Source organism: Dermacentor andersoni, chromosome 8, assembly GCF_023375885.2.
Source record: "Dermacentor andersoni chromosome 8, qqDerAnde1_hic_scaffold, whole genome shotgun sequence".
Taxonomy (NCBI): domain Eukaryota; kingdom Metazoa; phylum Arthropoda; class Arachnida; order Ixodida; family Ixodidae; genus Dermacentor; species Dermacentor andersoni.
Genome location: NC_092821.1, coordinates 116814135 through 116827264, shown reverse-complemented (window position 1 = coordinate 116827264; position 13130 = coordinate 116814135). Strand labels below are relative to the sequence as shown.

General features: G+C 46.3%; 1 protein-coding gene across 3 annotated transcripts in view; it reads left to right on the top strand.

Annotated features, from left to right (window-relative positions):
* The window catches only part of l(2)k05819 (transmembrane protein 94-like protein l(2)k05819), a 72243-nt gene that overhangs the window by 42123 nt on the left and 16990 nt on the right, over positions 1-13130 (top strand). For 2 of the 3 annotated variants that reach the window (XM_050176773.3, XM_050176772.3), the window contains exons 22-26: positions 139-316; positions 1897-2151; positions 3317-3459; positions 8064-8161; positions 10557-10650. In XM_050176773.3, the coding sequence (XP_050032730.3) occupies positions 139-316; positions 1897-2151; positions 3317-3459; positions 8064-8161; positions 10557-10650 (768 nt within the window). The remainder of the gene's footprint in view (positions 1-138; positions 317-1896; positions 2152-3316; positions 3460-8063; positions 8162-10556; positions 10651-13130) is intronic. The other variant, XM_055069663.2, reaches the window with a different exon arrangement.

The following is a 13130-nucleotide window of genomic DNA, read 5'->3' as shown; positions in this document are numbered from 1 at the left end:
CGTGAAACCTTACAAACTGACTCAGGTTGTCCTCGCTTAACTAATGTTCCTATCATGCTGCCATATGCCATCTATTCAGTTCTGTCAAAGGGAAAGAAAGCAATACTTTTCCTTCTTTCCCTTCCTGAATGGATTCAGCATAGCGCTGGAGCCGCTGGCCCCACAGCTATGTGCACGGCAGTTCGCACCATCGCCGCCGCCGTCAACCAGGGTGGCGGTGACCCCACGGGCCCTCGCCCACACCCTGGGTTCATTGCCCTGTGTGCTGAGCAGCCCCCGGGAGAAAAGCCTCAGCCTCTATCATCTCATCTGGGAGGTGAGCCCACCCGAACTTTGCTCTTCGATTTGCGCCACGTGCATAGGTGGGCAGAATAAGGCAACTCGTACGCAACTCGTACGCAACTCGTAAGGTCACTCGTACTCGCTCACCTCACAAGATGCTGCCTTGAAAAAACGATTTTTCTGTCTCTGTCCTGGAGTATCTTAATGATCCAGGATGGAAGAACCGATCTAAAGTCACCTGCGGTACCTTCCATGACATTTTTGAAGGCAAGGGGAGAGTCACGTGAGAGCAACGCTAGGCGAATGAAGGCGATGACCCAGGTATATGAAGGCACGAGCAATGCATAGGAATGTCTGCATGCGGGTGCATCTGGTTCTTTCAGAGGAACTGGGTGCATTCTGTGAGTTAAATATTACAAGCGAGCCGGTTCGTACTGCAAAATATTTGCTTCGCCCAGCGAGGTACCACAGTGCCAAACAGAAGTTTTACAGTGCGTGTGTGCCATTCTTGCTCCAAATAAGATATTCCATTGCATAAGCGGTGCTAATGCAGAAGCATCAGCACCACTTCTGTTTGTTTGTTAAAGAACACCAGCTGATCAAAACTGATTCTAAGCCCTCCACTATGACATTCTTTGCTTCGGGTCATTTAAACCCACCAATCAATCAGTCAAACTTTATTAACATTGCCTGTAGATCTCTTTTGTTTGATGCTCAATCAATGACTTACATCCAGATCGTATCAATCTGCCATCACATGTTACAGAATGCACCAAAAGTTTCATGCTTCAGTCTCTTCTTCTCTTATCTTTTTTCTTTTTGCTTGTAGATGACAACGTTGTAATTTTCACTTTACTTCGTATACCTTACAAATACAATCTGACAGTAAGATTACCCAGTCTTTAGAGCAATTGTTATCCTATGCATTTCGTCTTTACCTTCACAGGCATGATGTCGGTGATGAAAGAGCTCCTGGTATGGTGTTAGCAGTGCAATGCTTACACACAAATATATAGGCACTTCGCGGGACCCATCAGAATTGTTAAAGGGTCTCGTTCTATTGCTACTAGCAATATATGAGCATTGTTCAGTTGCAGTTGCCAATTATCTCACAAATACTATGACAACACTATAACAGATGAAGGGAGAAGCATTCAAAGCTGTTACTTGCACGAAAGAAAGATGAACACGTACACTAGAACCTCCTGTATATCGAAGTGAGCCTTAAAAATTTTTCTAGTCATTATCAGTGATAACGAACATCTATAACAAATATTGGGCATAACGAAGGTACCTCCATGTCGAATGCGACTTCGCTCTAACGAGGTTCGACTGTATGTATTTTTGTAATGTCTTTATGTGTCATTATGAATTTCATGTAACTGTTTATTTAACTGTAACCTTACCACTCATGTAACACCCCTATTTTAAGCTCTTTATGGCAGCACAAGAAAAAGAAAATAGCACCGCAGTAGACGCGCACAATGGCCAAACGCCGACAGGCACAGGAGCTATGGCCAGGCCTAGCACCCTTTTGCTCTCGCTCCCGTTTCTGCAATAGAAGTTAAATAAGCTTCGAACGCTGACGGGCAACGACCACCACAATGCGTGCAGGCCCGCCACTTCAGCCAAGCGGTACGCAGTGCCATGCAGTTCCTGCTATGCTGCTGCCTGAGCCTGACCCTGGTGCAGACGGTCGCGGCGCTGGTGGCGCTGCCACCCGCACTGTCGCCCGCCCAGCTGCTGTGGCTGCTGGGGGCGCTACTGCCTGCGCTGGCGCTGGCTCTCGTGTTCGGCGGCAGCGCCCACGACAACCCCCGCGTCATGACCACGGCAACGGGCAAAAGCCACCCGCGCGTCAACCGGCAGGTGCGTGCGGGGGGTCCGCGAGGTGAATGTTGCCGGACGCTCCGCAGCGTGCTTCGTAGCGAAGCTGCGTACAGTCGTACGTCATTATGGCAAATCTGTGTATATCGTTACAGATACATTCTTTAACATTTGTTTGCCATTGGCTGTTTTTCCACCAGATTATCACTGTTATGGAGTTGTCACTCGGTGTAAGGCCTGCTTACTGTATCGAAAATTTCTTTGATGTTGTGACTTACTTTGTAGCAAGCAGGTTTGTCTAACCTGCATGATGCAAGTAGTGTTGAACGTTCTTCTATGTGTATGAGCGCGAGCGATTGCTCTTGAGTGTGTGATGATGCATCCATTCATAGATTGCAGATGAAATTTACTCATGAGTTCAGGTCCGACAACAGCTAGCGGCTTTCATTGTGGTTTGGCCAACATTCTGAGCAAAAACAGTGCAGCAACAGGACTAATGAAAGACAACAACACAGGTGTTGTGTTGGTTTGTCTTTCATTGGTCCTGTTCCAGTGCTGTTTTTCTCGAAATGTTGCCCAGCCAACAAGCCCAACTTCGAACTCTTGTTATTTGAGTGTTGCATGTCTTTCTGGGCACAAGTTCGCCTAGTAAAGAGTTTGATCCTTAACTTTTGCTTTTGGCAGTGTTGAATTCTTCACTGTCATTACGACATATGTAGCTTGGAAGAACTTGTTGTTGGGCAAGTTGGTGCACATTAGCAAACAGTTTTATAAATGCACGAGTAAACGACCAGAGAGAGAGCGCACAAGGACAGCCACCACCTGCACAAGTCCTTGTGTGCTCTCTCTGTGGCTGCTTGTTCGCCCAGGTATAACACTGTTCACTACGACATAACAGTGTACCAAAGTTATGAGTACGTTGGGCTCCTGCTGAAATTTTTACAAGATTCACCTGCAGTTAAAACCTGTAACAAGCCTGTTTGAGCACTTTACAGTTGTACTGAACTCTTCGATGCCCGACACACGAGCGAGGTTTCTCCTCAGCACTGCGGCAGTCAGCAAAGGCATGACAGGCGCAACCAAGCATAACATTTTCACATTCTATGGGTCTCATTTATCTAGAAGGGTGTGCCTTGTACTGTGTCCAAGGCGGCCCTTTTCTAGATCCTTTCTTTCTACATTTGTTTCGTTTCTTTGCAACACAAAGGTGGTGCTGTTCTTCATCTGCTGCTACTGTGCCAAGTTCTGCCCGTCTGTGCTAGTCACGCTGGCGTGCTTTGCCCTGGCGCTCACCCATTCCTGCCAAACCAGTGGCTTCACCCCTTGTTGGCCCTTCTTCTCACATGGAGGGTGAGCATTCATTCATTCATTCATTCATTCATTCATTCATTCATTCAGTGAGTCATTTGAAGGAGCACTGCAACATTTTTTTTAACATGGTGAGAAAACATTCACGATCTGTAAACAGTGATGCCATGAACATGTGAGCCAAATATTATTCCGCTCCATGCCAGTAGGGATTACCACAATGAAAAATCAGTGGCTCTCTCCTGCACTTCTCCAAGCCATCCTTATCATGTGCCACCTACAAAGTTTAGACCTGCTCCCGTAGGCACTGGCCATGAGGCGATTATCCATGACCGAGGGTTAAGTACATATGGGCACTCCTCCTCCCTTCTAGTTAATGGAGATGCCAAAGTTGTTAATATGTCCATTCGTCATGCCACGTCTTTCTCACCCTCGGGCACTTTTGTTAAAGGCTAGCCTCAAAGGTTCACAATGAGTGCACCGCAGTAAGAAGAAAAAGTAATAAAGGAGCAATGGGCAGGTCATTGCTATCGGCGCCGCACTAGCCATGAGGAGATGTGTTGGGGAGAAATTGGGGAAAATAAACATTTATCTCATTATATCTGCGTTACTTTTCAGCCCCTCTCAGGAAAATTCCTGCAGGAATATAGTATGAAAGGCATCACCATTACCATAGCGTCGTCTCAGTTTTGACGAAAAGGGACTGCAAACACAACAATTCTCAGCTAAGCTAGTTCCCCGCAGGGGCCTCTGCGTCAGCAGGCATTTGGTGTGTTGCGACCCCACGAACACGAGCACACGAGGGTTGGACCCTCCTGCACGTACCTGTGTGTGGCTTAGCCATGTCCAGAGAAACGGAGATCCTGGGGGTTGAGCCAGTGCTAGGTGTTTTGACCTTATTATTATCATTGTTGACGTCACTAAGCATGCCCGAGAGGCACACATTAAGATGCACTTTCTAGAGCTTCAGGCGAAATACTCATGCTTGGTGTATCACACTGACGCATCAAGGTCACATTCCGGCATGTCTTATGTAGCACTTGGACCCTCTTCCTCTGAATTCAATGTTCTGTGCACTGAAACGACTATCTTTGCAGCTGAGGCATACGCAGTAATGTCTGCAGTTAAGCTATAATTAGGAAAACAAAGATACAAAAAGCCGCTATATACACTGGCTCGTTAAATGTCATAAGATCCTGAAGTTAATTTCATAAACGTAAAAATCCAGTACTAAATTACCTTTGCTCACTCTTTCTTTGCTCACATCAGTAGCAACAAAAGACAGTAACTCCTTTATAGCTGTTCCTCCCATTGACTTGAAGACTTTCCTATGGAAAAACCTTAGAAACTATTGGCAACACTTTTAGGACACTGAAACATCCATCATAAGCTTCATGTGATTAAACCACAGTTAGCGAAATGGCCACCCGTAAGAAAAATATGATAAACTGAGGTAATCATCTGTAAGCTTAGAATAGGCGAAATGTGTGCCACACACTTGTACCTGTTGACTGGTGCTGAGCCACCTATCTGTGATAAATGTGGCAAGACGTTGACTGTCCTCGACGTGTTGCTGGAATGTCGTGAAGGGCCCAGAGAGGCATCAGGGCTAGTTAAATATTCCTTGTTTTTATCTTGCAATCATTTTGCAACATATAATTCATGTTCACAGCATGCCTTATATGTCATTATCATAGTTCTAATATATAGTGTACACTATATTTTACATACTTTGCAGCTAATATTTTTGGGCCGTTATACAGCCATGTTACATCTAGCAATCGTGACTGATATTGCACCGTTGACTACACCATATCACTTCTTGGTGCACTTTGGCCATCATTGGCCCTTGCGCCACAAAACACCACATATCATCATTCGCTAAGCTAGTTGACTCACACTTTTTGAGAAACCGACAGACACTTATTTTGACTATACGAAAGGAAGACAACACATTGCTGAACTATCAATTGAATCTTTAAGGATGTTCAGATGTTATATATATATATATATATATATATATATATATATATATATATATATATATATATATATATATATAGGGAAAGGCGCTGGTAAGCCTGGATTGATTACCTGCAGAAGGAGGCCTTGGATTAGCAACAACGGCAGCGTACGTAAGTGGCACAGGCGTAGGAGGCGGTTGATGAGCAAGTGGTACTGCGTTAGCGACTTGTTCTTGTATCATGTGACGGAGATCTGGAGACAAGCGCGGCTCTGAGGCTGGAGTGACTGGCAGAAGAGAGAGTTGGCGCGCCACTTCTTCTCGTACAAATTGCTTGATTCTGTCAAAAATTTCTGGACTGCAAGGAGTAGAGGTGACACCATCACTCAGAGCTGAAAGCGCGACGTCCGGAGCGAGTGCTTGGCGCGTAGAAAGCCGTTGTTTGCGCAGCTCCTCATAGCTCTGGCAAAGCGTTATGATGTCGTTGACCGTCTGAGGATTCCTTGCCAAGAGCATTTGGAAGGCGTCATCTTCTATGCCTTTCAAGATGTTCTTGACCTTGGCATCTTCGGTCATATCTGGGTCTATACGCCGGCAGATGTCAACTACATCTTCAATGTAGCTCGTAAAGGTTTCGCCCTTTTGTTGGGCACGACAGCGAAGCTGTTGTTCAGCCCGAAGTTTGCGCACAGCCGGGCGACCGAATACTTCCTGAAGTGCCGTTCGGAATGCTGACCAGGTGGAAAAGTCAGCCTCATGGTTGCGGAACCAAAGATGGGCGACTCCGGAAAGATAGAATGGTACGTAGCCAAGCTTGTCAGCTTCAGACCATTTGTTGTGTGCACTCACTCGGTTGTATGATGACAGCCAGTCCTCTACGTCATGATCGTCAGTGCCATTGAATATGGGAGGATCCCGTTGGCGTGGCGCACCAGGACAGACGACTGGAGGCGGTGCCATGGGTGGCGCGGTAGTACTAGTCTCCTCAGGCATAGGAGATGTGAGAGGGATCGTCCGGCTTCGGAGTTCCAGGTTTGCAATAAGTCCAGCACCTCCACCAAATGTCGCGAAGCACTTTGAGCAGAAACCGTTCGCGACTAGAACGCTGAAGCAGCGAGAGGTAGTGTAGCCGACCGAGCACCGATACAAGGTTGTTCTTTTTCGTCGTCGCTGTCTCTCTCCTAGCCACAGCCCCACTGCTCCTTATTTTACAGTACAATATATATATATATATATATATATATATATATATATATATATATATATATATATTATGTGTGTGTGTGTGTGGTGTGGACTCATGACGAAAATGCACGCACGCAAGAAGATGCTGACACGTGTATCTACATGGATGAATTGACTGTTGCCCAATCTTGATGCAAAGATATCCTTTTTTCCAATGAGGTGGTTAAGTAACTGCTTCAAGCACTTTAGATGCCCTTTAAGTACTTTCAAAGTCAAGTTACACCTTCATACTAACAGCACATTCAAATGAAACATGAACAATGGTGGAAGCTTAGGTGAGTTGCTAATTTATCGTATAAAATTCACACAGCGTGGAATATGATGCGAGAAAAAAAAAGACAGACCCGATGCTGGCTTCCAACGATGTTTATTGGCAATACAGAGATTACACATAATATACAGGTATTTGCAAAAGAAAAAAGAAAGAAAGGGTCAACCAAGTGTCGACGCTAAAGACAAGGTCGACATACATACATGGTGGTTCAAATTATTCTATGATTAAATTGATTATATGTCTTTATTCCGTCTCTTCCTGTATCTTTTTCATGTTCATTATTCGCTAGTTTCGTATTTTATTTGTATGCATTTCCCGTGCAGTTATGTCGACCTTGTCTTCTTTAGCGTTGGCACTTTGTTACCCTTTCTTTTTCTTTTTTTCCTTTCTTTATCTGGAAGTTGTTCCAAGATAGCTAATCCCAGATACACCGAACCCATGTGAAGTCGCCAACGAAGACCTCATCTTCAAAAAGAAGCAATCCAAGGTATTGTATCACCCAAGCACCAGGAAATCTCGCTGGCCAAGGAGCACATCCTCACTATGTAAGAGGCATCTTGAAGTCACCAAACTGATTAGATATGCAATCTCACATGACGTGAACTCGCATCGTCTTTGGGCAGTGAAATTTTCTTACCCTTGGGTGATTACGATACCTAGGATTGTTTAGTTTCTTTCCTTTGGTACGTGCCTGTTATGTATGCCAATAAACATTGTTGGAGGTCAGCACTGGGTTTGTCTTCTTTTTCTTGTGTCTTCCTCTTCCCTGCTGTGCTTACATTATGACCGAACATTAAAACGCAAAAGTTTATGGACCATGTTGCTTTGAGCAAAAGTTGAATTTCTCCACAACCTCGTTACACAGCTCTGTAGTATTCGAATTTCTAGCATGTGCTGGCATATGCGTACAACAAAGTCTTATACGGTTTTATTAGTAACAGTCACAAACTGCTATAAAATTTAGCATTTTCTCAGGTGCCGTGGTCTTTAACCATTTGCTGTCCAGTGTTTGTCCAGGTGTGTGTGAGCTGTACTGCCTTTCTATGAGTCCTTTCAGCGCAACACTTTTTCAGTATGTTCCACCAGCTAGATAAATGTCAAATCGTTCTAAGAGTGCTTCTGTGACAGCCTGCCCTTATTCTGATTGTGTGCATCCCAATGCAGGTCTTCCGAGGAATCATCTGGCGTGCCAGCCGTGTCCTGGGTCTCTGGTCTTGCCCTGTGCCAAAACGTCACTGCCTTCTTTCTAGTCCTATACTTTGGTGAGCAAGTGTTTGGGCTACTGCCGTTGCCATTAAGTAGGCTGCAACGGCACTTCTGTGGGTTTTCAGAGCGCACAGGCTTGCTGTCCTATTGGTGATGTAATGCGCTTGCTGTGTGAGCAGACTGCATGCTGCCAGTTGCATCACTGCAGACGTTTAATGCTAGCAGCTTATTACAATGTGGCGCTGTGATAACAACTCTGCGTCCTCTGTAGTTAGACCCAGTGCCTGTGTGGTTGATTGTGTGCACGTCTTCCGTAACCTGGTATGGGTGGTGTCCAAAACGTGACGTGTTTCCGGCTCCTAAATCACTTCCGGCGCATCCTTGCGCAGCCTTCGAGATCTATTTTCGTTATCCAGAGAGAGCTGTCACTGGGGCATGGAATTAGACAACACCTATTCCGCAAAGAGTAATACGTTTACAGGCAGTTAAGTTAAGCAGATTAGTACATTACACTTAAACAGCAAGTCAGCCACTATTGCTGTGAGTGAAGGCCTTGTAAGCCAGTAAAGGCGCAAAAAAACAGAAAACAGGTGGCAACACTTCCCTTAAGTTCCCGCACAAGCTTGCCGCAACATCATATATTTTGACATGTCTGCTCAAGTCTGGTTAGTTATTGATCAGTAAAGAGGACCTACATTACATTCTAAGAGAACCTATCAAATTTGGAGAACTCTTGCTATGCCAAAACAGCCCAATAATGAGGAATTACTTTAGAATCCATATTGTTGCACTGGTGTACCAATGCTAATGTTTCGGAACGAAAGTCAATAAGTGGCAATTTGGCCTTCATTATATCCTCTATTAATCAACCCTTTACCACCAAACGGCTGAAAATAGTGTTTTGAAAGAACACTTTGTTGGTGTAAATCGATTTGCTATTGCTTCTTAGTATCCCTTGAAGAGATAAGAAGACTTTGGCATTAAAGTGCAGATGCAGGTGGCTGATAACTGATGTTCTAGTTGAGATTAAGAGGGCAATCTCGAATTGAGTAGGTCATGTGCTGCATAGAGCAGGTACAATTGGTTATTAGGTCATGCATAACACTCGGTCTATAATCAGAGTTACAAAATGGACGTCAAGGCACATGTGCAAGTGCTAGTCATACAAAGTGCAATTTAGATATATAAATGCACACCTAAAGAACACTGATGCATCCATTGTTCCCATGCTTTTTTTGTGTGTGATCACAATAGAGAACATCACAAATACCACGTTCAGATCGTATGATTTGAACTTTATGCCTTCGCACGTAATATACACTCTTTCAACTTTTTTTCTTTCTGCAGCGATATCTGTGAACATTAAGTCAGTGAAAGTTCAGCACGCCTGCCACGAGCATGAGCACCATGTTTATCATCGTCATGTTTCATTGAAAGAATTGCACACCAGAAAATAAAACTGTTTGCCCCTATCCAGAATCGACCTCAGGTCCACAAAGTGTGAGCAATCATACTAACTTCAGAGTTGTTGTCGTAATAATGCCATTGTGCCATCATTGTTCTGTCATCATCATATTGATTCAGCGTCCTTGTAGCCAAAATCATTGGGTCATCTACCGCTGTTCTTGGCAGCAGCTACTAAAATTATGCTTCAGAGGTCAACTGCAAGCAACAAAATTTCACCTTTGCTAAATTGGTCATGCAAAAGTAGTTTATTGTATTGAAGCAATATTGGCAAAGGTGCATGGCTGGTAGTTGTCTAACTTTCTTATTAACAGCCTTTAATTGGCACCTAAGCAGACAATGCAGCATGCACCTAGTAATAAGTAGATATGACAAAATCTCAGACCATGGCCTCTGAGATTCTAAGCTTGTCGCAGTTCCACTTGATCTCGGAAATTATACCAAGGAGCCTCGCTGGTCCTCAACATTCAAGGTTGTGCATCATTTTCAGGGAGCTGTAATGGCAGCACTCAGTAGGTTTTGCTCTTGGGCAAATTGGTACATGTTGCGAAGAGCAAGAACAGCGTAGGAAATGGTACAAGAAAAAGAGACATATGCACAACGGTGTGTTTGTCTCTCCTTCTTGTCTCATTCCCTGCACTGTTTTTGTTCTTAGCATCATGGCAGCATTCTTTGCCATTTCGGTATCAAGAGCTTCTATTTTTGCAAAATTTTTGTGACGCATCCAATGCCATTTCAAATGTTCATTTTTGCCTGAAGGCTGCTCTGTATCAACGCCACCTGAAACCAGGCTTTTTGTGAAGTCCAAAATTTCGTTGCAGTTGGCCTTTAAGCGGCGCTCTCTATGTTGTTTTTGTTTTTCAGCACCTGTCAATGAGGTTTTGCTTGAGACTGTGCTTTTCTGTGTTACAAGCACTAGAAATGCTCATGATAGCTCAAAAGCGGTGCAACACTTTGACGTCACCATCTTTACTGCATTCGGTCCAGTGGCCATCTCCATGAGCTTCGTCCACCGGTCACAGCCAGCGTGGAAGAAGAATCCGGCCTCTAACCGGTGCTGGCTTGTCGCAAGTCTCTCCGTGTAAGTCACACGACCTTGCATCATGCACAGACATGCATTGGCATATCAGTTCTATACTTGGATGCATCTGTAAGTACACTTGCCAACAGGTATCATTCTGGCCATATTTTTTTCATGGAACTTATTCCGTGGAACAGTCGTAAACAAAAGCCAAACTGCAATTATGTGTGCAAGATGAATCCTGCAATTTGGTCAGCTGTTCTTCGAATAGATATAACGAAACGAAACTGCAGTGAAACGAAGCAGTCTGAAATCCCTTAACTACTTCATGTTTCAGTGTACTTTGACTAGACTACAGGTTATTTGCAGGATTTAATTTCGGTAAAAATCTCCGTGACATCTTATTGAGGCCTGTCTTTAAAGTATAAGAAAGCACAGCCTAAAGCCTCGAACACTCTCCATATCTGCAGGGTAGAATGAAATAATGCTGATATTGTGCATTTTTCAGAAAGGTCGTGAACCAGTGACACCACTGTGATTCAGTGCTGGGGCGTCCTGCCTCTGAGCTCAAGGTTGCAGGTTCAATACCCAGCCTTAGCAACTGCATTGCAATGGAAACAGAATGCAAAAGTGCCACCCTGTGCTGACATTCTGGCGTATAATGAGGTGCATTGGCTGGTCAAAATTTTTGTTAAACTTTACACTAAAGTAGTCCTCAACAGAGATTGCGCACAACCTACAAGGGGCCACAGTGGTACGCCACGTCATCAGCAGCACCAGACAGCACACCATTACGTTGTATGAAGAAGAAGACGCGCCTCGCGGCACAGCCGCATCACCAACGCGCGGCTCGTCTCGGCTCGCGCTGTTGATTGCTGGCGTCCGTTTGGACAGTGCTTCGGGCTGCCTCGCCGTTCCCGGTCGCTGTGCCTTCGCATTAGGCGCCGCCAATAAACCTTTTCTCAATTGGTGGAGGTGCTGGGACTCGAACCCCATAGCTTGAAACCCTGGAGCTGAGATCAAGAACGCTACCGCCCGCCATGACCGACAGCTCATCCCAAACGGCACCGACGCCACAGTCTGTCACCTGCACCGGCGTTCCACGACAACGGGACCCCAAGATCTTCAGCGGTGCAGACGACGAAGACGTAGAAGACTGGTTTGCGTCATATGAACGGGTGAGCGCACACAACAAGTGGAATGATCCAGCCAAGTTAACCCACGTCATCTTTTATCTGGCTGGTGTTGCCCAACTGTGGTTTCACAACCACGAAAGTGACTTACCCACATGGTCACTCTTCAAGACAACCTTTACGGACGCGTTCGGCCGACCCGCTGTTCGCAAACTGCGCGCCGAACAACGCTTGCGCGCCCGAGCACAGCAGACGGCAGAAACGTTCACAAGCTACATAGAAGACGTCGTGGACCTTTGTAAACGAGTCAACGCCGCAATGCCCGAAGCTGAGCGAATTCGCCATATACTGAAAGGCATCGATGACGGCGCATTCCAGATGCTCCTAGCCAGGAATCCGCGCACTGTGTCTGAAGTTGTTAGCCTATGCCAAAGTTACGATGAGTTAAGGAAGCAACGCGCTTCGACTCGGCGTCCTCTGGGAAGCGACGACTTGTTGGCGAGCCTTGACAACATGTACGCCCCATCCTCATTCCTTCAGCGGGTCAAAGACTTCGTGCGTGAGGAAGTTGCCCGCCAACTTTCTTTAGTCCCCTTCACTCAAGAGCCCACCTCGCGTATTCCAAACACGCTCCGCACCCTCATTTCCAAAGAGGTCGCCCAAGTTGTCCCTTCCGCACACCATCAGCCGCCTGCAGCCGCGAATCTCAACTATGCGCTGGCAGTGCAGCCTGTCGCCACGCCTCTCACCTATGCGCAGCCAGTCCTGCCTGTGGCCGCGCCTCTCACGTACGCGCAGGCAGTACGCAGGCCTCCACAGGCGTCTTTCGCGACCCAGTCCCAACCGCTGCCACCGGAAGCCCATGCTGTATCTTGGACCGCACCGCGAGCTAATCCTTGGAGGACACCTGACAATTGACCTATCTGTTATTCTTGCTGCACTCCCGGACACGTCACCCGATATTGCCGCCGTCGCCCTCTAGCGTTCGGCGACGCCTCGCGGCCCTTCCAGTACGGCAGCCGGCCATTTCGCCAATACGCCGCTCCTTCCCCCCAACAGTTCGCTCGTGCTGACATCCCAGAATTTCCTTCGCGTCGCTCGCCATCCCCTCGCCGACGCTCGCTCTCCCCAATGCGTCGGCGGCCCGCACCACCTGAGCAGGAAAACTGAATGTCACAGTTCAAGAGGCAAGAACTGCGCCCCATTCGAACTGTCTAAGTCCTCGCGCCTCTCCTTCTAACGTGGTCGAAATTTGTGTAGAAGGTGTTCCTGCATTCACTCTTGTGGATACCGGCGCAGCCGTTTCTGTGATAGCCGCCAAACTGTGCCGTTCGCTGCGCAAGGTGACCACGCCGCTTTCTGGACTGTCGCTTCGTACGGCAAGCGCGCAGCACGTCACTCCGCACG